The sequence below is a fragment of the Buteo buteo genome, chromosome 25, assembly GCF_964188355.1.
Source record: "Buteo buteo chromosome 25, bButBut1.hap1.1, whole genome shotgun sequence".
Taxonomy (NCBI): Eukaryota; Metazoa; Chordata; class Aves; order Accipitriformes; family Accipitridae; genus Buteo; species Buteo buteo.
The window spans coordinates 5,079,016-5,105,506 of NC_134195.1; the positions used below are offsets into that span (position 1 = coordinate 5,079,016).

Here is a 26,491-nt window from a genome sequence, read left to right on the forward strand (position 1 = left end):
CTTTTGACTTTGGAAGTTGCGGAGTCCTAATGTTAATCCTTCAGGGTAGCTTAGACAGAAACAAGTTAGATGTTGTCACTCCTGCCTTGGAAATGAGTTAGGGAAGTTCTTGAGGTGTCCGCCAACTGCTCGATTTTAAAAACCTCTCGTTCCTCAGAAGCTCCCTGGGCCCCTGGCTGGCTGATAAGGGGAAATAGCAGTTACAAACGTTGCTGTTGACTATTTCTAGGGGGTCGTAAAACATGTCAGGGATGCAGGCAGAAAAAGTATTAAGAGGAGCAGAAGGGAATTATTCACACACAAGTAAGGTTTTGGAGAAGAAGCCATGAGCAGTGGAGGAGGGGAGGGGGAGGATTCTGGAAAGGGGACTTTGCCTAAAAACACTGGAGCGTGCTGGGAACACTGCAGGGAATACTAGGTATGTGAGCTATTTTGTACAGAATTGCGTGTCTCTTGGGCTATCAAAAACACAGAGCGATTAGTTTTTTTGGAACAATCACAGTGTGCTTGTTTCATGTGTCTAAAACAGGGAACTATACATCATGATTATACTAAAATGAATAAATCCTAAATTAAGGGGTAGTATTTGCCAATTCAGAAGACCAGCAATTACTACAAACTCTGTAGTAATTTGACATCCCAGGTTCCACCCGCAGGGGTAGGAAACCCAAAAGCCTCTTCCCATCCGTCATACTCAGGGTCCCATGCGGCAACCAAGCTGAATCCAGAGGAAAGGAAAGAAGCAAGAGCTCCTCCGCATAGGTCTCTGCACTATCTTCATTTAGAGTCACTGTTTCTAAAAACCACTCACCTCTTGTCAGAGGTTGTCTCTGGATCCCAAAGCACTTCCAAAGACATGACACCAGGCTCCCTATCCCTGTTTACAGATGAACAAACTATGGAGCTGAGGGGGTTCGGGAATGCTTAGAGTCCAAAGAGGGGTGAGGATGGCACAGACAAAAAGGTTTCACTTTGGTTTCCTTAAAAGTAGAGGCACCATCTGTTCTCTAGTGAGAGGAAAGAAAGAGAAAGAATGGTTGGGAAAGTAGGGAAGGAGAAGACTATATTCAACAAGAAGAATGGTTGCTTTCCACTCACTTCATTACAACTCTTCATGATTTCTTCTCCACTTGGTCAGCAGCCTGGTGAGGGCTCTCCAGGGTGGCTGGCCCACATGGCACAGACACCTGCTGCTTGGAGAAATGTTTGACCATCTTCCTTTATCCTGTGATGGCTTTTATGGCTTCTTTTAATCCACAAGGACCTGGGATGTCTCTTCTGACAATGCTGCTTGCCCAACGAAGGACCTGCCAGTCCTGTCATGTGGTCCCTCAGATTTCCAAGCTGTTGAAAATTCAACCATCACCAAGAAGGATTTTCCTTAGCAGAGACCAGTTCCTGGCTTGCTCCTTGAAGCTTTGTCTGGCATGTTCTGTCCCTTCCTTCCTCAAGCACCACTACTCTTCCCCCCTTCGATCCCCTCGATTCATGCCCCACCTTTCATTAGCATCAAGAGCTGTTTGTCTCCGTAGCTGAGAGAGAGGAAAGCAGCAGCAGCAGGGACGTAGCTGTCTTTCTGCCCTGGTCATCCACTGCAAACCATCTCTGCATCTCAACTGTCCATGGAGAAAGGGGCATAGGTGCAATTACATAGACCGTGGCAGATCAAATGTTGGCCGCCACATTCCCTTTGAGACATCTTTTTCAGGAGATAGATTTCTCTGAATGAAACCGGGGCTAACTGGATAGAAAAGGAGGTCCTGACTAACTTGAAACGCTGAACAAAATCTTTTGTTCAAACTGACCATAAAGGTCTAAACTGCTTTCAGCTCCATCCCAGATCATGTAATCACAGAAACAGCCTTGAATTTGAGTCAGTATCATCTATCTTATCACATAGCAATATATTTATTATCCTTCTGAAGATGACTTTTCCTATACAAACCCAAAAGTTCTTCAGTGCTACTAAGCCATGGCACCTTTCTCTAAATGCACTAGAGGAAATTGTTTAAGACTGTATGTGAAAACTATTCAAACACATTAAGAAAGGAAACATGGAAAAATATTTTTTCCAGTTGAGATTGGAGTTTCTAAAACACTAAGCTTTTCACATTGATTTAGGCTAAACACCCTCCCAAAAATAAAAGAAGACTTGCATCAACCCAAAGCAGACAGACTTTCATTTCATGTAAAGTTCCTTATCTGCCTTGGCTGCAGGGGTTTTAATGGATTTTCCAAAAGTATCCATCATTTCTTCATCAGAGTCTATGAAACTCTGATACTTCTTACTTGCTGAGTGTTTCTACTCGAGGATCTAGTCACCTAAGGGAAGAAAGGAAGACCAGAATGTTGCATAAAGCCTTGTGGCTGGGAGGTGGAATGGGGAGGGAAAATAGACACCAAAAATATCTGTTTACCCTTCGCATATTCCTCATAGGTTTGGGGAAAAACTACATATCTGAGAACATCTTATGAGAATGAAATTTCAGAAAAAATTAATATTGCCTGGCTGTTATTTTAGGTTTAATGAACTAAAATGCAATGTCTGCATGAGTCTATACTACTTGCTAAGCAGTAGTGCCAAAAATAGCAGTTCTTCTAAATGCACCCTCTCATATTTAATGGAAGCTTGTATTATATAGGTTCCAGCATCAGAAACGGATTTGCTGAATTCTGATAAAGTAACTTAACAGTTTCCAGGATAAAATACTGGTAGAAGGAATCAGTCAGTAGCTTAGCCATTTTCAAACCTTAAAGTGTAGCTTTCCGGCTCCCCTGCTCTCTTAGAAACATTAAATTTCTCTGTGACTCAAACTGGGGGAAAAGGAAATATTCTACTTCCAGCTGTCTCTTTCCAATACTTTTCTTTGTTCGTTCTTTTCAGCCAGAAAAGGAGATAAGTGCTGAAATGGTAGTTATTCCGGCATCAACCCCGTAGCTAAAGTGAGATTTCTGAAGGATTAGTAAAATCACTGAGAAGTCCTGCTATGAAAATAATACTTTTTCCATCTTGTTTCCCACATGTGAGGTATGGCCTTCCCCACATTAGAATTAAACCTGTTAAAGCACACAGGCCACTGAAGAACAAGCAATATGTGCTACATAAATGCTACATAGATGAGAAATATATAAGCCGTAGGGTATGTTTCTAAATCACAGGATGGCACCGAATGGTACTTGTGCTTTCAACCTTAAATGTAGGCACACTATTAGAAACATTGCCCTCTCTTTTTCATCTCATTGTCTCCTCTGAAGCCTTGAAGATGGCTGATCTGTGCTGGGCTAATCAGAGAACAAATGAAGTTTAAAAAAATAAAACAACAGCAACAACAACAACAAAAAAACCCAAATGTGGGTCACTGAAACATTAAATCTGCCAGTGAAAAAAGCCCCTGCTCTTTCCTCCCCATCTCCCTTTCCTTAATTATCATTAAGAAAAATCGGTTTTCTTAAAAAATCAAATCAAATTTCATCAAATTTCATCAAATCCTCGGTGGATTTCATGCTGGTGGGAAAGAGAGTGTGGGGGGTTTGGCCAATTACTGATGAATATGTACTTGTCAGACAAGAAGTTGAAGTGAGCAGGGGTAGACCCACTGAAGGAGGGTAAGAGGTCGGATGTTGCCCCTGCCATGCCCAGTAGTGTTTGATGGAGTGCATGGGATGAGGGAAGGAGCTCCTCCATCCCTTTCACAGCTCCATGCAGTCTTGATGGGGCTGCTGAGCACCAAGTCCCAGAGTGAGCACACAAATCATTGGGTTTAAAATTGGCAGAGGCTCTTCTGCCTTCAAGGAGTCAGAGATGTTAGATTAAATCAGACAAAAATGATCTTATCTTCCTAAACTCAACCCATGACCTGCAACAGTTAAACTAAACGAATTCAGCTGGAGACAGTATATATTTTAACTTGTAATTGTGGAAACCAGTTGTATTGTATTCCAGCAGGTCACATCAAAAAATGTCTGGCAGAGTTGCTGCAGTGGCTGTCAATGGACAGATAAGGAAATGAAAATATAATGGAAATTGAAAAAATCGAATAACACATTTGGAATATTTAATTTGTTTTAGAAAGGTTTGGAAATAAACTGACTCAAATGGCCCATATCTAATCACCTTCAGGGCCCATTTTTCTTCTTTACATGCACTTCTAAATCAGAGCTGAGGTAAGAACAGTAACTAAGATGGAAATTAATTATTATTGTTGTCACTGTGCAATAATTTAATCTAAAAGAAAGAATCATCATTTTTTATTATTTTTGATTATTATTATTATTATGCACTAACTAGTCCTTTGTAAATTTGCTAACAACCCGCAGAAGAGTTTGCCTGTTCTCAGCTCTGTATCTACAGACAGTGAAACTAAAGAACAGAAAGATGCAATGTCTTGTCCAAGGGCATCCAGCAAGCTGGTGATGGGGCTGGAAGCCCAACCAGCAGCTCTCCCAAGACATAGATGCAGCTCCATGGCAGCTCAAGGGCTCTCCAAAAATTGCTCACTGTCAGGTTTAACTCATCTTCCAGTGCCAGTGCAAATGCAAGGGAGAAGGCAGGGACACGTGGCTGGGGAGTGCAGCAGCTTTGATTTAAATAAGCTTTAATTGCCATGGAATCAAACTCCTTAATCCCATCCATCCATGGTCAGTCCTCCAGGGCACGATGCCTGTGTTTTGAAAACACAACTGCGCAGGCTGGAGTGACAGACAGATCGACCCATGGGCATTGCTGGTCACCAAAATAACTCACCTCTGTAAAGGAGGTTTTGCTCCTTATACAAGAACTAGGAATGGCCCTTTCCCACCATTTTATTCTGTCTGTGCTTTTGTAGGTTTTGAATAGAGCTGAGACTGACATTTCACCCCCATTCCAAATCTGACTACCATTTGGGTGCACAAGAGGACAGTAAGTACGGGTGAGGGTTTTGGCATAAGTTTGTTTTGCAAGAAAAACCCTCAGCCAACCCATATGCACGCCGGCATCACCGCCTGGTGTCCGATGCAAAAGGACATTGGACTACCTTGCGTCATCTGGATGCAAAACAACAGCAACGCTGTCTCGGGCTAATGGGGTTTACATTTTTATCCTACTGCTGTCTCTTAAGGTTGAAAGCATTCAAATTAAAGCACCTCCCTTTGCCAAGCACCGGTCGTTACTGAAGTATTGCCCTGAATTGCCTCCCCACCCTACCCCTCAAATGGCAGAGAGCAGATGTCTCCCACGCGCTTCTGATCCAAATTCTTCCCTCTGGGAGGTTTCCCAGGACCCTCGCGGTTTTGATTAAAAGAATGTGTTTCTGCTAGGATCGTTGATAGATGAAATTGGATTTTTTTTAGCAGAAAAATTAGTTCCTGGTTATAGGAGGTTTTATGGTTCCCCCTCTTCTTAACACGTGCCCACTGGCAGGGCTTTCCACTGGGTCTGAGCATGTGCTGAGACAATCTGTTCCTTTGGCTTTCTCTTACACGAGGGGTTTTTGTTTGTTTGTTTCATTAATTATTTCCCCTGCTTTTCTTCTTTTTCCTTCTCACTACGGGGCAACTTGGAAAGAAAGAAGGGTGGAGAGCAACAAGAATGGGCTCTGAACACTTGTAAAGAAACGCCTGCACACTTGCTCCTCAGAAAAATGTGCACCTCTCCACGAAGGAGAAGAGAGACAGCTTGTTTCACTCTGCTCTGGGCAAGGCACTAAGTCTCAGCAGCCAAAAAAAGCCAAAGCGAGTAAAGCCTCATACCAAATTTAACCAAACGCTTTATTCTCTCAGCCAGGTGAGCAGCCTTACAAACGTTTGGGCTGGAGTCGCTGCAAAACCTTTCCTTCTGTAAAGCACGATCCCTCGGACTTAGCAAAGCTACGTTATTAATAAGCGTCAGGGGTTTAGAGAAACAAAGGCTGGAGGAGGGGAGGGGGAGCCTTATTTTAGGAAGGGGGCCAAGAAAGACAAGATGTTTAGGAGGGGGAAGTATCGACACCCTCGGAACAGAAAAAGTGTCGAATGCCAGCTGCAGAGCGCCTAAAAGAATGAGTGTCTCCGATGCTTTTGTCTCCTTATATGGTAAAATGATAGAGAGGGGTTTCACTAGGCTGGGGAAGGCAGCAGCCTCTTTCCACACAACGCTGACTGCAGAGCTGAAATGGGAAGAGCCGCTCTTCGCAGGCAGTAGAAAGCCCCGGCGAGCCGTACGGCTCTCTGCCGGCAGGCCGGTGTGCTCTTTGCACGCTCGTTAATGGATGTGAGCCCTGTCCCTGGTCCGGGAGGTGACATTAACTGCCCGCCACGGCTCTGTAAGTAAATATCCCTTTTTTTCCCCCTCCTTCCCCACTACCCACGGAGTATATCTTTGAAAGCGTCGCTTTAAACAAAGGGTGCGGAGCGGAGGAGAGGGTTCTTTAATGCCCCGGTGGGTTGTCGGGTAAGGATGCGAGGAGAGAGATTGCCGGTCCCCCTTTCTCCTGAGCGCACAGCGAGGGGTGCGAAGAGGAGAAAAAGACAAATTTCTTGTCGGAGCAATGACTGCTGCGTGTCTGTCCGTAAAGCGACACATCAGCGAGCTGATGAGGGGCTGGGTCATTTCACGTGTAACTATTTTTAATGACTGTATTGTGCTGCGTGGGTAATCCACCGGGGAGGTGATAGAAAGTAGAAGCTGGGGTCTTAGATTCCTTACACCTCCCTGCACACTCCTGCTGCCGAGCTCAACAAAGGAGCATTTCTGCACTGTAGCAAGAGCAGATGCACATGAAACAAAGGTAGCTTTTCCTCTTCGTGGGAAAACACTGTGGACAGATTGCGTGCGGGGAAAAAATGGGGAGCCATCAGCATCACGTTTCTTCTTTTTACGTGGAGAAAATAAATTAGAACGCAAATCCCAATTAATAGCTCTGAATTCCTTCTTTTCATGCTTCTTTCTGCCAGCATGTGTGTGCAGCCACAATAACCCAGGTCCTTCATGTACGCTGTCTAACATGGATTTCTCTGTGTACATAATAAAGGAAATACTAACTTTCATTGTCTGCATTAATGGCTGTTCTAAACTTTCTACTTCCCTAAAGGGATACGGCTTTTGTTTAGTTCCCCAGACACCTGCATATTTCAGCTTTGCTGTGTACAGAGACACACACATAGTCACAAGAAAGCAAACCTTATAAAATCTATATACCAGCAGCACTCAGTCGGTCTGTTATTGTTACCCCCTTGACTGCTATCTAGACCCATATTAACTAAGATTGCTGATTGACAATGAGATTGCCACAGTCAGTAGCTATAACGTTTATTGTTGGCTATACATATTCGTACTCTGTCTTAAATAGGAATTGCCCTAGAAGGGACCAACAGAAGGCTGTATGTTATTAGATACTCACATGCATCTGAATGTGAAGGAATGCTATAACTAAGGTTGCCATTCGGTTTCTGCTATGAACCTTATTGTCATCAGTTCATAAATTTATGAACTCCCTGCTTTCTGGATAAAATCTTCTGTGCCTTTTATCAGGCAGATGGTAAACTTTGAAAATGACTACTTCAGGTGTTTGGATTGGGAAGGCAGAAAAATAGTCTCTTTTTTTAAATTTTATAAAAATTTTAATTTTATAAAAATCTCTGTTTTCTGCCCCTGTACATATAACTGGAAAAGGATGCACTCTAAAGGCTGTTCTGTCGAAAGAGCCTGTGTATATTTTTGACCACATTTTGAGAAAATTAAAAAAAAAAAAAAGGATATGAGGTACTATATTTATTGAAAACTAAGTTCCTAACACTGCCATAGTGGCACTACTGTATCCAAAAATCTGACCAGAGCACCACTAATACTACCTTTTGCCCTAGCCATAACACAGATAGTGATCTTTGGCTTCTGAGGCAAGATGTAGTTGAGGTGAGCGGGGCAGCTGAAAGGACACAAACCCGCTATTGCCCAGAAATCGTGTTTGTGAGAGTTACCTGGGGCTCCCACCTGACATCTCCACCTGACTAGCAGGCCTGAGGCTGGGGGATGGACCAGTTCTTGAGGTCTTTTGAGAAAGTTTAGAAGATCCCAAGGTGGGAGAAGTGCTGGGGTAGAATATACTTATTTTTGGTTCTTACCATTCTGCCAAATGTGCTCCCATGGAATCAGCAGTGCTACACATGCAAGCACCAAGTAGTCACTTCCAGGTGGTTGGGATTTATAGCAAAATATTACTACTTTTTGTGAGATCACTGTTATCACATAGCAGCAGCTATACCGTGTCAGATATTGTTTGTATATGTAAAGTTCCTGCCACGAAGAGCATGTAATGGTGATTCTCAACTAAAGTACTCGGGTACAGATAAGGCCCTCTTTCCTACCTATGACTTTACGGTTTCTTAAGGGATTCTAGGGAAGCCCTTTCCCTGAAATCACATCTCTCCTGTCCATACAGACATGAGCGCTCCCAGCTGGCACACTTTGCATTAGGAAAAAATCAGACGACTCCTTTGACCACACACAACACAGTCCTCCGGGATCCCATCCTGCTTTAAACATCAGGAGCCAAAAACCCCCCAAAAAGTTGATGACAAAGTACAGCTCCTGTAATTGTAAGGGCTGGCGACAGTTTCTGTTGCATTGCGCTGCAAATTCAAGCTTTCATCCCAAAAGAAAGGGATGAGGAGGGCTGTAAAGACCTATATTCACACGAGTGACTCCTGGCTCAGTTCTCCAGGGCGTTGAGCCCTGAGCCCCAGAGCCAAGCAATGTCTTACCTGCTGTTGTCCTCACCTCCTTGCCTTGCCTCACAGAGGTCAAGACATTCAGAATTAAGGGACGATTGGACAAATGTTAACACCATCAACCAGAAGGAACAGTTTCTTCTGCGTGAAAATCAGGCTAAAAACTGAAGTAAAGCCTGTTGCCGCTGGCCAGCATGCTGCCGCTCTTCCAAGGACCTCGCAGACTCGTTACATTCAGGTCTGAGGCTCATTCATGTTTCTCTGACAGATAAATCGGTCCTGAGCATCTTCAGAGAAACTCTGGATGGTGTAGTGTTGCAGGCAGTCACCTTCCCTCACTTGAGTACTGCTTCAGAGATTGGGGATCTCATAATTTGCATTTTTAGGCTGATTAATTCTAATTGTGTAATTTTAATGTTTCATTTACATATGCACAGTTATTTGTGATGCAGATTCACCCCAAGTGAGGGTGTGAAATGGCAGGGTACTGACAGGTTTCATGGAAATAAATCTCGGGTACATTGACAGCCGCTGAAGCATTAACATTTCAACAATACTAATTAGCTAGAGAGAGAGAGACAGTTTGATTAAAAACCACTAGAGGCTTCTTTTAAGGGTGAACATCAGAATACTCATGCCAGGTGAAAAAGTTACAGTCCTAATTTTGTTCCTTTTCACATACCCTTCTATATTATATAGGATAATATTAATTAGGATGCTAAATGGCTACTGTACATACAGTAATGTGCTGTAAGAGAATGTAGGTGGGCGTAACACTGGCATAAGAATATTCATGTCTCCCTTTCACAACCAATTTTCAATTTTAAAGTTGCAAATATATCAACCACAGCAGAGAAGGACCTAAGGTTGCACTTTTGGTGGTGGGACGTAGTTCTAGACCCTTGGCAAACACAGGCGCAAGGGCTCAAAACCCACCGCTCTTTGCTTCATCTTGCATAATAAAAGTAGCGAGTTGCATAAAACCATAAGATACCTGTAAGCATTTACCTAGCTCTATTTTGTCATTGCTCTGAAGCACTCTTGAGATTTAGACCGAAAGTATCTTCGGAGACCAGGATCCCACCCCTGATGAATTCCCCCCCTCCATACTACGCCGTGCATCTCTCCAGGGTGGACCCAACACCTTCCTTCTTCAGTTAGAAAGGATCTCGCCCACAAAAGGATTGCCTGTGTCCGTGTCCCCAGGCTCTCTGTGTCTTCCAGCGCTTGCTCCTGTATCTCTCATGCACCACGGGTACTTTGACTCGACATTTATCGCCGATCTCTTTGCTCTCTGTGTCCAGTCTCCAGCCCCAACCCCCAGCAAACGAATTGGACCAAACTGGTTTCACCCAGGTGTCATCGATCTATTTTGATAAGATGTGCCCAGCTGAACGGGTACCTCTAAGGTTTATGTAGCCGCCTTTGCCACGTTTTGGAAAGCCAACGGCACAGCAGCTGAGCAAGAAGTATGGATGCCTTACAGCCCTGGGGCAATCACTGCTACAGATTTTTATACGGTAGCTGAAAGACGTATATTAACTGATCCTCCAAATCACCATGCATGCCAATTATCTTAGACAGAAAGGGGCTTTGTGGTCTTGCCTCTGTAAACAGAACCAGACAGAGAGACCCAGAGATGTTCTGCTAGCGGCCAGGACAAATAACAAAGTGTTCTTCCTCCCTAGGGTCCTCCCAGTTTTGCTTTTGTTCTTTCTAGAAAGAAGGAAACGTAGAATATTTGGGACATGGTTCTGATTTTGTGCCCTGGATCGTATTATGCAGGACTTCAAAAATATAGGAGAATTCAGAAATGTCACTGCATGGTAGCACGTGGCATTTTCTGGGTATTTTTAGCTTTAGGTCTAATTTCTCTGGGATTAGCAGGGTTCCTGTCAATAAGAAAAAGCAATGCTTTTCTGGAAAAACAAACCTCCATTGGAGTTCAGTCTCTGCAGTCATTTAGCTTATACATTGTTTCTGTAGGGTAGGGCCAGAGATAACAATCGGTTTGGTTAACCTTATACTATTTTTCTCCTCTATCATTTTCTGTTATCTGCTTAAATGCTCTTATTAGAAATACAAATTTCTATGCTTAAGTAATATCAAGTATTTGATCTTTCTCTTTGAGTAAGCCTTTGCTTATTCTGCAACAGAAAGAAGGAAGACAGCCGTTTCAAAAGGCTTTAAAATAGAAAACAAGAGCAAGCCTTTCCGCTTGAACTGTGCTCTTCCTTGCTATGGTACATTTAGGACCGTGTTATTTCAACAGGCTCCTTTTGTAATTGAAATGTATGCAGGAATGTTGGTAAGACCAAACATCCTCCAGTCATTTCAATACCAATCTCAGATAATCATAGTGTAAATTGTGCGGGGTACACTTTCAAAGTGTCAGTGCTCAGGTCTTCTGTGGCCTCTGTAGTTACTACCACTGGTGCTTGCTCTACCACTACTGGAGTGGCTCTAAACTGGAGCAGAGCTTTATTGTCTGCCAAACACAACAAACCACACAGAAACCACAACTAGAGTGTTCCTTCTCCACTGCTGTAACTGGGATTACTTTAGCCAGGCACACGAGGAACCTTACCGCATGAGAAACATTTTCTGGTTCTTTCTTTTGAGTTTTTTCTTTATTATTAATGTTATGTTAAGGAAAACAATCTTAAATATCAGACTATCCACTTTCCAATTCATGATAGGCTGACTGTGCAATCCAGACAGGAACCAGGTATGCTTTGGTTATCTGCACATGTTAATGCAGTCTGTCTGCTCAGAAAATTGCTCTAAAGTACTTAAAAAGAGACATCGGAATGTTATACCATAGGCAAAATAAGTCAGCCATGCGCAAAGAAGCTGAGTTGCTGGAAAAACCTGTGATTCTGAAGAATCTTTTAAGGTAACTTTCAAAAGTCCATTAAAACCCAAACTTTTTAAAATAGCTTTTAATATTTAGCATGTATATAGAAAGGCCTGAGTGGGATATTTAGTGAGATGTTTCTTTATTTCGCTTTGATTTTTATTGTTTTTTATTATTACTATTATGTTCAGATATCAAACCAAGTTTTCCTGACTTTTGCCAGGGAGCTTCTAGGAGATCTATGAATATCTACTCTGAGTTTAAAACCTTCAGAAGCAGCAATGAACACCTCTGTGATTAGGTACTTCTAATATGCTAACCCTGATGTGGAGATTGGTAAAGCAGCCCGGGCTTGTTGACAGGGCCGTTCTGGGAGAGCAATGACATACCATAAGGGCCTTGATTTCTTGAAGACAGGGTGCCAAATTCTTTTGATGAGCTTACTACAGGATTGCTCTTCCATAGCAGCAGAAGAGGAAAAGGCTTCCGCTTTCTTCTCAACTTAAAACTTTAAAAGAGAAAGAGTAGTCACATCTGTCTCAGCATCCTTGTCTCATTTACAAGCTTAGCGTAAACCCCACATCATGGGATACAGGGTTACCCAACGACTTGTTCCCTATAGTAATCATGCCTCCCCTTTTTAAGGACCTACACAAAGACGTTGGTATGAACAGTCATAGCAATAAGCTTCAGTGTCTCATACTTGCAAAAGTATTCTCCTTTTCCTCTCTTTACTCAAGAAACGCACCTTCACGCAGCGGTACCCCAGTAGCCACCGGCAGGGTCGGAGAACCTATGGAAGGGAAGAGTGGCTGGCTGGCCTTCCTGCAGGATGAGCTGTGCATCGCTTGTCTCTCAGCACCTGGTTAGCTTTTGCATTGGCCATCGTTAGCGTAAGGAAGTAAATGTCCCTCCGTGGCCCATGGAGGGAGACTTGGCTGTTCTGCATCAGCTGGCTTGGCTCCCCATGGCCAGGAACCGGCTGTTGGAGGGTCAGGGATCCAAGCAACTCGAAGAGGCAACATCTGCCCTATGGCCAGCAAGACCTCCAAGCACTCAACATTCCCTTTGCTCTCCCTCCGCTCTGTCATAACGGTGTCTGAGGGCACTCAGCCCATGAAGCAGAGCATAAGCTACACCTGGCCAGCCAAAGAAAGAGGGCTACCATCCCTTAATGTGGTTGAGTAAATCTAAACGCACAGGACTGCTCTGGGTGTGCATGGTGTGCATCTACGCCAGCTAACTTCCACACGCTGAAGTTCAGGTGGATTCTGACTGTACGTAACTTCCCCCTGCCCCCGTCTTGTCAGTGCTACTGGGAAATGGTCATTTCTTCTTTTCCTAAAGTAAATTAAAAAGAAATAAAATTAGCTTTCTTCCCCTCTCTCTTTGCATGGCATTATGGCCTGGTTTGGAAAAATGATTAGCTCTTAGAAGAGTGGCTTGCAGTTGCTGCAATGAGATGATAGATAATGAATGTGGCAATAGCTGCTAAGTTACAGGAAAATAATCACCTCTTGCCAGAAAGACCAACATAGTTTGAACTACTAGTTCATAGTTGCAAAGAATATCATAAATCTTTGCATTTAACCTTTGGAACATTAACATAAATTGTTTCCAAATGCTCTAGATCTGCATGGCTTGTGTCACTGCAGTTGCCAGGCACAAATCTTCCTTTCTTGCGGGGAGGAAAATAAACAGATAGAAAATTCTCCATGTGCATGGTTCTTCTGGGAAAAAAAGTCAGGTGGGAGAAACGTGTGTATGTCTTGGAGGCAGATGGGTGTCTCCAAAGACCTTTTATTTCCTACACAGGTTGCTAACAGAACATCTTGCTCCAGGGACACAGGGAGAGCCCCAGCCCTATTGACCCAACTGAGGTCAACAGCAAGTCCCTCTTCAGCATCTACAGGGGCTTAATTCTGTGTCTCCAGATTCTGTTACAAGAGATCAGAGATTCACTGAATAAACTACACAGCTCCTACATTTTTCAGACACTTTCCCTGGACTTCTTTCTCGCTCTTGTACCTGTGCGTCTGTACCTCTCAGTGTTCAACACCCCTAAGAGGGGCTGAAACAAGAGATGCACAGAACATCTCTTTTTAGGCTTGCAGACATAGTTGGAAAAGCGGGCAAGGTCTGGGGCACCTAGTCCCCCTTTCCAGTAGTCAATAGTGTCATGGGATGGGGGAACACTGGATGATTTCTTAATAACATTATGAGCCCTAGTTTTTATGAGCCAATATGATAACTTGAACAATTACTGCTAGTAAAATGAGACTATTTGAGCAAACAGGGGAAGAAGAGGAAAGAAGCATAGTTTTTAAGTCAGCCTACTAACTTTTTGGTAATTTTCATGCCAATTCTTACTTCCTGGAAGACACAACGTGGGTAGTGCTAACATTTGGCATAAGCTGTAACTTCTTTTCTGGGCTTGCAATGGAAAGTTCTTTTCCTTTTGGAGATGTACTTGTTATGTCTAATGTAGTAGGAGGGAGACTGTATGGCAGAAAAATCAATTTCTCCTTCATGATAATGTTGAGAGCAGTCTGAAAAAGCATAAGTATAAAATGACTACTGCGATAAAATCCAAATACCTTGTTGTACCACAAAGAGGTGTAATAAAGATGAGCCTCTGGCCCACAAAGCTTTACGGTCGACAAGTATCAAACACAAGAGGAAGAAATAGATCAGTGGCAAGGAGGTTGAATTGCAATTTGTGTCCATCCACACCTGTGAAGTCTTTTCACTTTTTTCTTAAAGCCCAAAGCAGCGCATAAAGCCTGCACTAAGCTAGGCACGATTTTTTTTTATATGACAGGAACCAACGGACTGGCGATGTAAAGGACCATGTGTACAAAGTAACAGGCAAAAACATTACTTAGCATGATTTCACATTTCTTGTTTGTAAGACAACAGTGAAATGATTTGTTTGACATTCCTGCTAATTTTTTCAGTAGATATAAGCCCCGTGATTACATTTAATTCTCTCCAGAGAAGAAACAACCCTGTCAAATATCCTCGAAATATCATATAGTAGATCATGAGATCCAATCCAAGGCCCAGATCTAAACAGCCTGGAATTTGGGATGCTTCACCCTGATTTCCAGCTTTCTGAATGAAACCATATGAACCTGAATTCCTAACTTTAAGAGATATCGGACCTGAACTTGGTCCCAGATCCAATAAAAGATTCACGCAACTAAAACCAAAATGCAGATCTTGGAGACTTTCCTTTCTTGTCTTTTGATTTCCCAGGTCTCTGGAGTTGTGCCTCGAAGCCCATCCACAGCTGCCCCTGCAGTGTCTTCATAGAGAAGAGTTGAGCCCTAAATCTGTTTGGGACATAAAAATCAGGCCTGCCTCTCCCTCCTCGGGGTGAAGGGGACAATCCACTATGACAATCTCAGAGCACATTTAACAAAACCAGATCCCTTTCAGGATAGGGAGCCGAGTGCCACATTTTCTAAAATACTGGCAGTGACTATTAAATCATTATTAAATAAATTATTAAATAATTAAATAAATTATTAAACAAATCTATTAAATAATGCTTGCCTCTGCTTCTGTGAAAAGCACAGAAAATAATACAGCACTCAAGAAGAAACCTCCTGTGACCAAGAGACAGGAACATCCACCTCTAAGGGAACAGTCCTTCTTCCAGTCCCAAACGACTTCTATATTTTACATTTAGCAGCTTTGGATGAAGGACAGAAATGGTATAAACCTGTAAAGGAATCACACTCTGTGTTTTTTTGCTTTTACACATCTTGACTGCAGAGAAATTTTTCACTTCTTGGTATCACACATCTACTTTTAATTCAGGGTTAGAAAGAACTAATTCTGAAGAAAGGTAAAAAGTGTAAGTTCATAAATGGTTCCTGCTCACACTTTAACTTAGTCATAATGCACATTAACTGTGCAACCAAATCATATAATTTGGAAAAAATATCTAATAAAGTCTGGTAAAAAGTACAGATTTCTGTCCTAAATACAAAGCTATCACTCCCTCTCACTCGGTCATGCATACACACACCAGTTTATACCGGTCTGACTCCATTCATTTTACTGAAACTACTCCTAGAAGGAAATTAAGTCCTGTCTAGGTCTATCATGGGAAAGTACAAATGCGTTATGTAGGCTGGGGGTGTAAACAGGCTCAAAACAGAGGGGAAAATAAATCCACCATCACCTTTTAAATGATGTGGTAAAGACTGAACCTCTGCTTCGAGAGGAGAATAACTGGCTGGAAGCAGTTATTAAGGAAAGACCACTCTGTACCAGCCCTGCTCTCCTGCCTTACACTTCCATTGCTAGCCACTGCTGCTGCAAACGGGCTAGAGGGAAACTTTGGGTCATCATTGCTCTTCTTCCTCCAGCATAAGTCTTCTTACTTTCCATCTTTTTGTTATCAGTCCCTATGATCCTCTCTACTCCTTAAGGACCAAAAGCACCTAACATACCCCTAGCAGCCCTTTAGGATAAGAAAGTTAATCAGTTCCTGGAGCATCTGTAGGGTCAAAGCAGCGGGAATGCTCTTCCTTCTGGGTTGTCAATAGCACAGATGACCAGCTGTCAGGATTTTTCTTCCAAGAACATTTTGGGATTTGGTAGTTTGTCTCTCTTTCTTCTTTAGTAGTTACTTGGAGTTCAAAAGACTTCCTAGCAGCTGAGCCATCACTTACGTACTCGCCTCTTAGTCTGTGCTATTCACCACACAATTCAGCAGTTGACCGAGCATTAAAAACAACAACGACTAAAAAGCTTTCTAGCTATCAAAACAAACTTTGTCCATTCACATTCAAACTGCCCTAAAACCTTAATCAAACCCCAGCTATGGGGTATAAAAGATAATAATAAAACCTGAAACCCTGGAGGAGAACTCAGGATTTCAGAATACCCAAAGGGTAGCTCCCACCGCCAGAAGGAGAGGACAAACTCTGGAATCAAGCAAACTCTGCCAAGAACACTAAGCAAGTAACAACTTTTTGTTTAAAACCGAGAGCTACAGTTGGCAAAAGGATTGCAGCTGCTATAAATGTCACTTGTGTGTGAAAGACGGAGGTAGCCACTTAAGCCATTAGTACCCAAAACATTTAAGGCTTTATAGAATAAATGTGGCTTAAAGAGGAGATGAGGCCTGGCAGGCAGTGAAGATCACACAGTCCAGGTGGAATGTGTTTTCTGCCTGGGAAATTCCCCTTCCTAAGCAGGCAGCTATGCTCTGCTCCAGCTGTAACCTCCAAATAGATTTCAGGTGCAATGCACACTACAAGCCTCAGGTTAAGAAAGAAGCAGATGACTCTAATGAAACCCAAAATAAATTGTCCCTAGTAATAATGAACATTCATGAAAGTAATCAAAGGCATTTGTGTCATCGTTGCTTGTGTGTGCATCCAGAAAATGCTGGAGACATAACAAGACCTGAGGAGCAAACAGCAGTTGTCCCTAATTCAGACAAGCTGATATATCATTTGCAGTTTCTTCTACTTGCTTTTCCCCTTCTGTAATCATTGTTTGAAATTTGCCTGAACCAGGGCAGCCATTTGCGTCCCAGTATGCTACAGCTTTTGGATAACTCCTTCAACTGCAGGAGGGAAGAACCACATCTACAATCCCCGACCCCACATCTCCTGCTGTTAACAGTGCCCCCAGGCCCATGCATGAGCAGAGATGGAGGGTTGGTGTCTCACTGCAGGGCAGTGATTGCCAGACATTGGCTCACTGAGAACGTGGAGAAGAAAGGAGCAGAAGCACATAACAGTGATGCCCGATAGCCTGCCACGACTAAAGTCAATGCAATCCTTCATCTTTCTTTATGGAGGAGATATTGCTCCTTCTGAAGGTCAGCTGGCTCATCCTCTTAATGTACTCGGCTCCCTCCACCCCTACAGCGACAGCTTCTTGCTTTGGACCTATTGGTCAAATCCCATTCACAAATCCCACGTGAATTCTTCAAACTCAGGATTTACTCCTCTCTCTCATCTCTAACACTAGCTCTGGTCAAAGACGGGTCAGTGGATGGCTAAAGTAGATGGGCCGTTGTCATTACCCAGCACTGCAAAATTTATAGTCCAGTTTCTTCCTGTTGTGTTCATTCATCTGACTGGAAGTTGAATTAAAATTGAGGTACAATGTGATAAACCTTTCTTGGGGGATTGGGTCAGGTACAGCTCAGTCTGACACGTGCCTACTTCTGTCTTCGTGACAGGATAGCTGGACTCCAGGCACCACCATGACTGAACGCTTTGACTGCCACTACTGCCAAGAGTCCCTCTTTGGTAAGAAGTACATCCTGAGGGAGGACAGCCCCTACTGCGTGAAATGCTACGAAAACCTTTATTCCAACACCTGCGAGGAATGCAAGAAACCTATTGGCGCTGACTGCAAGGTATGCCAGATTTGTGTCGTTACAGAAATCTTGACGGTAGCCTGGATCCGTAGGTGTGAGACATGGTGCTACCACCTGGAAGGATCCAGCTTAACAGCTACCTAAGGGGTTCTTTTGGTGGGAGAACATGCTTTCTGGACCCCCGTATCTGCTTTTCCCACTTCATTTGGCAAACCCTTCTTTACCTGGTGTGTTAACAGAACTGGAAGAACACCCCTTTCTTCCCCTAAGGCACAGGATGATCTGATGTTAGAAAGGATCGCTAACGCATTAGGAGAGTCCAACTGTCCTTGGGGCCAGCTGGGATCTGGAAAGGTGGCAGAAGCTGATTTTGCCTACTTTGGGGTCAGAGGGAGGTAAGCCACTGCTTGGCCTTGCAGTGACCACGACTCGGTTGTTGTCAAGAGACAAGACATGCTCAAGAGAAGCTGCCAACTCACTGACCACAAAAATCTGGCTAACGCTGACCCAAGTAATAAGTCAGTTAGAACACAGAATAATTAGCCTTTTAAGTACAGAATGATGATAGTGGAGTCTAACTAAACGTTGCAGAGGAAAGAGCAGAGCCCTTGCTTGCTTGAGCTGTGCACTGCTGCACCACATGGAGACACCTATCTGATACAAATAAGGTGTGACCACCTGCATTTCTTTTCAATTAACCCAAACAACTGGAGTTAATGCTAGTTTTACTCTGGCTGAATGAAGACAAATGATATTTGAGCCATCCAGTGAAGTGTCTGTTGGACCGCTACAGACAGACTTCGTCCAATACACATCCTCCTTGCACAAAATTGACCTGTTCAAAGTTGGCCAAGACATTCACTGACAGAGCGAGTTTGCACTAGAACAGCAATTTGCATCGCACAGCCGCAGAATTCTTGACTGGCATGAGGAGGTCTGCTGTTTTATTTCCTATATTGCTGATCCATACCTCTAAAAGCACCAGTTAGTCTCTATTACTCATGCTACCGGTCTACCACCAGTTCAGAGATACAAAAATACATGCTTACTCAGACTGAGAAAAATAAATGTCTCACATCTTCCAAACTGATCTATCCCACCCTATTAGCAAATCAGTAGGAAAGCCCCTTTCAGAAGCCTTAAAAAGGTGAGAACGTTTCACCATCGTGACAGGGAACTGGCAATAATCTGTAAGAGGGTGTAAAACTGCCAGCTTTCCTACAGCTCATAAATATTCAGATTAGAGAAGAGATACAGCTGGCCTGACCTGAAAAAGCAAAATATTTCTGCCCCATTCCAGAATGTGCTTTTGTTTTAAGGTCTCTTTCTAATCCCCTGAGAACATATTTCCATGTGTTGATATTCAAGAATTTAAAAACTTGGACCAGCTTCAACAAATCTCGGACAAAGTATTCAGGAATTAATCAGGCTGAACTTTTCAACCCAGATTTATGGATTTAGGGAGCGTGGATGTTATCCGATATACTGCTCTTCTGTACTTTTAAGCAAGACACACCCTGATAGCAGATAGAAAAAAAAGCCCCTAATTGTCTGCAATATAAGAATATTTTATAGATGTAGAGAACCAGAACTACATGTGGAAAACACAACTATAAGATAGTAAACAAAGATTTCTTAAAGAGATATAAAGCGTACCAGAAACAAATGTGTCCTTTTTAGTTTCTGTGGCTGCTTTTTGTGCCTGTGCATGCTTTATGCTGCAGCTTTTGAACCTGTTGACCAATTTTAACCAAATTCAGACAGATGGGTAAAAGTTGCAAACTTAAATTCCTACAAGTTTTCTGAAAAAAACATGTGGTTGGGTAGAAAAAGAGATCCTATTAATGTTCCTACTGAGAGGAAAACTAGAGTAGTTTTTCAACGACAGTAATAGATGCTAGAGAATACATTTGAGAGCGCCCTTATAAGAGCCTCAGCCACAAGATAAGTTTCAGTCAAAGCTTGTGCACTGTATTACCGAGCATAATTCAGCCATGAAACACAAAAAAATCATGCTTCTGCTCCTCATTAAACTGTATATATACATAGGTATATAAACACATAATATACCCATATATACAGACATATAAGTTTGTATGTATATAAACACATAATATACCCATATATACATACAGACATATATGTATGTTTTTTTATATATATATATATCTTTTGTACATTGCATTTGCATTTTCCCTTCAGCAAAGAAGATAAACTGTACTGTGTTTGGGAATAAAACCAGTGTGTTTACTGCATGTACAAAATGGACTCCATATTTATTTGTATGTTCTGACATAGCTTTTATACAGCTGTAAAATTTGGAACTAAAACCTAATGCTGGAGTGACGGCGTTAGCAGAAAGGGTCACATGCGGGCTTCTGCATCTGGCATCCATCCTCACATCAATATTACAGCCTGAGAAGTTCCATGTAGCTCTCACCCCAAATTCTCCCTTGCAAGTCTCTTCTTGGCCACTGCTGTTTCTCTACATTGAGAAGAGCCAAAATGAGAACCCAGTTGCCATTGAGATGCTCTTAATTTCCCTCCCACCAGCCCTCCCAATTAAAAGCAACCCCCCAATATAGCTGAAAGGGTTACACCAAAGTAAAAGAGGTGTTGACAAGAGGACAGCCAGCTCGCCGTCCCTGACCCTACCGTAGTGTATCAGCGTTGGTACGTGGAATCAACTCACCCAAGTTGAACTTCAACCTGCTCGGACACTGGTAACACTCCGGCTTTGACAGCGCTGGGCTCTCGGAGGGTCAAACCGATGCCAGGTGTTCACCTTGTGTTTTAGCTACGGCACAGAAAGCCCACAAGACAACGAAGAGAAGCTTTCTTTGAATTCAAATCAGGGCAGAATTTTTTTCACTGTCTTTCTATGGTAATTTATGGGTAACTGTGAATGTAACTGAGTAATAACTAATTTGTTTTTTATTTTAAATGCTTTTTTTTCCCCAACGAAAAAACCCTGAATGACAACATGTGTCTGAATGACACCTTTAGACTTAGGCCATTTCACTAACTGTAAACAATTCTCACTGATGTTTTTGAAACTTTCACAGCCAGAGTAAAAGCTTTGTGTACGGAGTGGTAGGAGGCACTGGCAGGCAGCAGAAAAACACAATGCCATTTCTCTTGCAGCTATTACGCATTATCCATATACCAACAGGTTCTAGCAGAAATTTACTCTTTCTAAAAAGAATTGGCATTTCGTCACCTACATCCCTGGTGAAAGCTCACCACACCTACAGTTTCACGCTTCTTTCTGGAAATCCATCCATTATGTTCTCATTTGTTTAACTGCTGAAGTGTGACTTTTGGTTGATGTTGGCTTTTTTTAATAGTTTCCTTGCAGGCCCTATGGCACAGAAACCATCACAAATATAGGAAATACCTACAGTAATCCAGTGTTTAATGCAGTCCACAAGTTGGCCTTGGCAGGCAGGAGGGGGTGAAAATTCTCTGCAAAATGGGAGAATGAAATTAAAAGTGGATTGTGAGATAAAGCTACTGTGCCAGCACACAGGCCACAAAGGAATCAAAAGGGTCAGTCTTACACACAAAATAAACAGAAAATAAAGCCTCTAGTAATGTGGATCAGGAAAGGGAGAAAATATTGTTTTTCTCATTTTTAATGTTTAAACCCTGTCCTGAGTTGCACCACTTTTTCAGTGCATTACTGAATATCAGACTAGTTGTTGTGAAGTGGAATGGTAAAAGAGGCAGATCCCTTCATCTCTTCTCATATCCCTAAGGGGCTGGGTTCAGCACAATATCGCTTGTTTTTACCTTTTTTAAAGATGCTTTTGACAGGTATGTGCCAGTCTAACATACTTAAGTGTTTTGCTACAGGGTGCATGTGGCTAAAATCTGTACAGCATTTTGTTGGCGTACCCCATTTCCTCTGCTCAACCTTTTGAAAAGACCACTGGGGCAAAACAAAAAAGTCTGCAGTCTTCATTCATGAACAAACATATACGGTTACTCTTCTGGTAATAAGCTTTCTAATCTCCTTCTTCCTGTTGAAAGCCAGTTCAGGAGAAAAGGTAATGCATAATGGCTTAAGTTTACTTAGACCTATAAAGCCAGAGTATAAGACAATATAGTTGCAGGATATGAGGAGTTTATGCTTAACCCAGTTACCTGGTAACTCTAGTCTTGGGGCTCTTCTAGTTTAAAAAAAACGAACAAACTTTTCTAGTTTAAAAAAAAGTCACCTGCAGTCCCATCCTAGAGGGCAAATAAACCACGCTGGATCAAAACTACACAGAACTATGGAGGAGCTATAAAACGTGATCTTGCCAACGTTGAAAACAGTTATCTTGACAAAGTTTTCTTTGGGGGTGACATCATGAATATCAGTGAAAATAAAATTGCTTGAAAAGCACATAATGGCTTTTCAAAACCAAAAGTTTCAAACCTATTTTGCAGGGGATGACTCTCAAAAGTTTTGGATAGAAATAGGATCTGCATTGGCTTTTGCTTGCAACATATTCTTACAGTCATCTCAGTGTGTACAAAGGACCTCCGCTTGGCCAACTCTCTGCTGTCTGTTCGAGAAAGATCCATCATTCATTTGGTTGACCCAAGGAACACTGAAATTTTCAGCTGAGAGTGATTCTCAGATCAGGCTGAGAAAAGCACCCATTCAAATTTGAGCAGTTTCAGGGATTGCTAATTTGGTTATTTTTAATCTTCCAGTGAAACCAGATAAGGGTAGGATTATTTTCCGTGTTCGGAATAAATGTAACTGAATGAAGTGTTAAATATTTCTCCCTGCAAATTCTGCTGCAGGATTTATCGCCGCTCTGCAGAGACAGGCATTGCCCTCCCCCCCTTCCCTTTTTCCTCGTAGCACATCTGGAACTGGTCTGGTGGTCTCTGCACTTCAGCTGCAAAACACTCCTTCAGGACAGACCATGTCCATTAGCATGTGTGCACGCTTCTCTATATATGTAAAAAACATTCCACTTCACAAATATCAATCTACTGTAATTCTTCAGTCTTATCTGTGCTTATGCGTATTTTTATCTAAAAAGAGCATGTGGCTGATAGTTTTCATGGGCAGATGCACAGATCAATGGCAAAAAGAGTCACACTCTATACTTCTTTTAAGCAACGTAGGCTGCATTAAAAGCTGCAGTTAAAATATGTAGCACCGGGAACTCATTTCCCTCGAGCTGCATAAAGCAGCTGAGAAGTCATGCTCATCAATATTTTAAGGATACACTCCAGTTCTGAGTCCACAATATTATTTTCTTTATTAGTTCTTCCTGGAAATCCATGCAATCAACAGGAATTAGTTGTACATCTCTTGTACCTTCTGCTGGAACAGATTTATTTAGGTTACAATCGGCTAGCATAACCTGGAGGTCGCATGCCTAGAGTAAACCTAGTGCTTTTTCAGCTTAACTGTGGACCAGCTTGACAGTCAGACGAGCTTGAAGTCAGTTTTGCATGTGCAACTTCTCCAGTGTAGAATCCATTCCAGATCAATACATCCACAGGTTACGTACAAGCCAAAGGCTCCAGTTGGATATGCAACACACTGGAGTAGACCAAACCTCATTTTCAGAGATTTTATTACACCGACCTAAGAAGAGCCATGATGCAGAAACGGTTTCATCAGTACCTTGGACTTCCTTGCTTCAGATGTGGCAGATTCAGAGAGAGAAACCAATATCCATTTTATCGGTCTAATACTCCGCTGCAGGCGTGTCAAAACCAGACATCTCAGACTCCCTCTATGTTCAATGACAGTATCTGTTATAATCATCCAGGGTAGCTAAAGATTGTGCAAGTCAGTCTGTATCTTGGGTACTTTGGGTTGTAGTTGCGCTTCATCGCTTTGCCATGATGAAATATCTGCTATTTTCACCTACACAGCTACTGGCTATTGAAGCTGCCATCATAACTGACTCAAGGATCAAACCTTTCATCATTGACACCTAATCCTTGTCTTCAGTACCCCTCTTCTAAAAGGCACACACCTTCTCCAGGGTATAATTTTATTGATAAAATAAGGCAGAACAAAAGCAGATACCAGCACATGAATTTTGGAGATAAAAAATAGCTTGCAGAATAGGGCAAAAAGAGGAGAAATGCAGCAAGCGGGGAAAAAAATTGCACAACCTGTTACAACAGAAAGAAAACCAGTTCTGTTGTCATTCTACTTTCTAGCAGGCAAATTTCACATTTTAGAAAACTGTTGGCTGTATGTTGCATTTTTTCTGTTGAAAATATTATTCCCCTCTGAGATCAGATTTAGGTTATTCAACTTCATTTAAAGAGAAAAACATGTAATTTCCAAAGAAGACTTTTTTCATTTTGCTATTAGAAAAGATTAAAATTTTAGTCAGAAATTTGTGTTGTTTCAAAAGGAGTTAGCTGAAACGAATAGATGAGCTGAATAAACAGCTGTCTGAAAGCTGTGAAGTAGAGGTCTTAGATATTCTATCACAGAGTGCAATCTCAGAAATGAAAGATACATTGGGTACCAACTGTTACTCACAATGATTTAAGAAATTTAGGTAAGTAGCGCAGATATCCAAGCAAAAATTCTTCGTTGCATGGTCAAATTCTGACTGAAGTTACTATAGTTTACAAGTTACCCCATATCAGCTGAGCTAGGTGAAACTATTTCAGTGTTCCTGTTAGCTATTTATGAGAACAAGGCCCCTGCAGCCATAACGTGTGGTTATTTTAGATTAACCTAAATCCACGGTAGCTTTTGTTAGCTCTGGGCTAAGATTGCACATTTGGAGTTACCTGTGACTGGACTGACTGACGCAGAGCAGCTTAGGCCAGATTCTGTTTGAACATTTTGTGATGTTTCTATTTACACAACTAAAAAATCTGATCTACAACTCATTCTTCTCCTTCAGTTAACCAGATTAATTCAGTGCTTATAATTAATACCTATTGGATCTTGAGGTACAACCTGAGAAGTTATTTCTGTGGAATTTTTATACTCCCCACTCATGACAATACTAGCCCCTCACACTCCCACCTCAAACCAAAGCCTATATCTTTTGGGATAGACACCCTTTCTTGTAATGATCTAAGCTCCATTTTGTTTGAAGTCCAAAGACACTGTTCAAGTGTGACAGGATTAGGCCACTTAATTTAAATTTTAAAAGGCACAATCCATCCCTTTCGGTCACAATTTTTAGACGGATTGTTGTGGTTTTTTTAAATAATAAAAGTACCACTGCGGAGAGTATTTTAAATACTTAGGTGCCCACGCTGATCCCTTGGCCAGTGTCCTGGATCACTGGCTGCAGGTAAGATGTGATCTCTCATCTTTAGGTCTGATCCACATTTGAAACATAGGTAAATCAAAATAAAAGAGTCGGTAAAAATGAGTTGCAGTGAAAAAAAAAAAAAGGAACAGAGATCTGAGCAACTCCACCCTTGGTGTAAATCTGTTGAACTGAATAAATACCAGAAAGCAATTGGGAAAAGGATTTCTGTCCAGCAATGAATGGCTATGAAATGACCTAGAAATCAGCAATAGCTAAGACAAATAGGGGAAGTCTATTACACCTATAAGGTTAACAAGTTTTAATCTGACTCAAAAATGGGGCTTTATTCTCAAAGGAAATACCTAAATGAAACCAGTTGTTCCTCTGCACATACAAAAAATGAAGGTTACCTCGAATTGAAAAAAGGTCAATAGTTGTCGTGAGCTGTTCTTGGTTATCATAGCAAAATAAGTTCACCTTCATCAGAACATTTTGTTTTCGAGCTGTGCGATTAGCCTTAGCTCCTGGCTGTGGTTCAGATTTGGACATGTTTGCGTTCTCTGAGCTTCCAGTTGTGCAAACTATTCATTTCGCTTACTCTGTGGTTTTGGATTTCTACAGGATCTGTCTTACAAGGACCGCCACTGGCACGAAACCTGCTTCCACTGCTTCCAGTGCAAGAATTCATTGGTGGACAAACCTTTTGCTGCAAAAGAGGAACATCTACTTTGTACTGATTGCTACTCCAACGAATACTCTTCCAAATGTAACGAGTGCAAGAAGACTATCATGCCAGGTTAGGATGCTCACTGTTTGGACTAAGAAAATATTAGGCTAAATATCAATCCCAAACTCAGCAACATTTGTGACAACTGTTTCTTCTTGACTATCTCTGCTAAGTCATGGTGAACTTTGTAAAATACAGTTGATGGTGCATTCCAAGTCATTTCCATGACCAGAATGCCTTATTTTCGTAATGGATCATGACAGAACTGTGATTCACATGAAGCAGATTACTCTTGAAAATTAGTATTTATCTCATTTAGCATTTTTATTAATGGCATTTGCAATTTTCTACAGCAGTATTCATTAAAAGGCTTTTGATAGCTGGGCAACTAAAACTGATCTTTCTCTCCAATCCCAACTTTGTACTCAGTCTTGATTGGCTTCCACTGCTTGAAGATCAGAAGCAGCTTGCAAATTTAATAGCTTACTTAATTTATAAATTAGCTTTTTATATAATTACTCTAAGTTTAGCTTCTCCCATAAAAATGAAAAATTGGCCAAACTGCCACTAAGGTCTTTCTTGAGCACAAAGATATGAAGAAACAGGAAAGAGCTATTTTCTTT

The 26,491-nt window shown here is 41.9% G+C and overlaps 1 protein-coding gene across 6 annotated transcripts in view; it reads left to right on the forward strand.

Moving 5' to 3' along the window:
* Window positions 1-26,491, forward strand: part of FHL2 (four and a half LIM domains 2) — a 50,964-nt gene that overhangs the window by 17,500 nt on the left and 6,973 nt on the right. For 2 of the 6 annotated variants that reach the window (XM_075057636.1, XM_075057634.1), the window contains exons 2-3: window positions 17,754-17,933; window positions 25,763-25,937. In XM_075057636.1, coding sequence (XP_074913737.1) covers window positions 17,778-17,933; window positions 25,763-25,937 — 331 coding nt within the window. In that variant the 5' untranslated portion in view covers window positions 17,754-17,777. Of the gene's footprint in view, window positions 1-5,739; window positions 5,765-6,086; window positions 6,282-17,753; window positions 17,934-25,762; window positions 25,938-26,491 lie in introns of those variants that run through there. The other 4 variants (XM_075057639.1, XM_075057635.1, XM_075057638.1 and 1 more) reach the window with 4 other exon arrangements.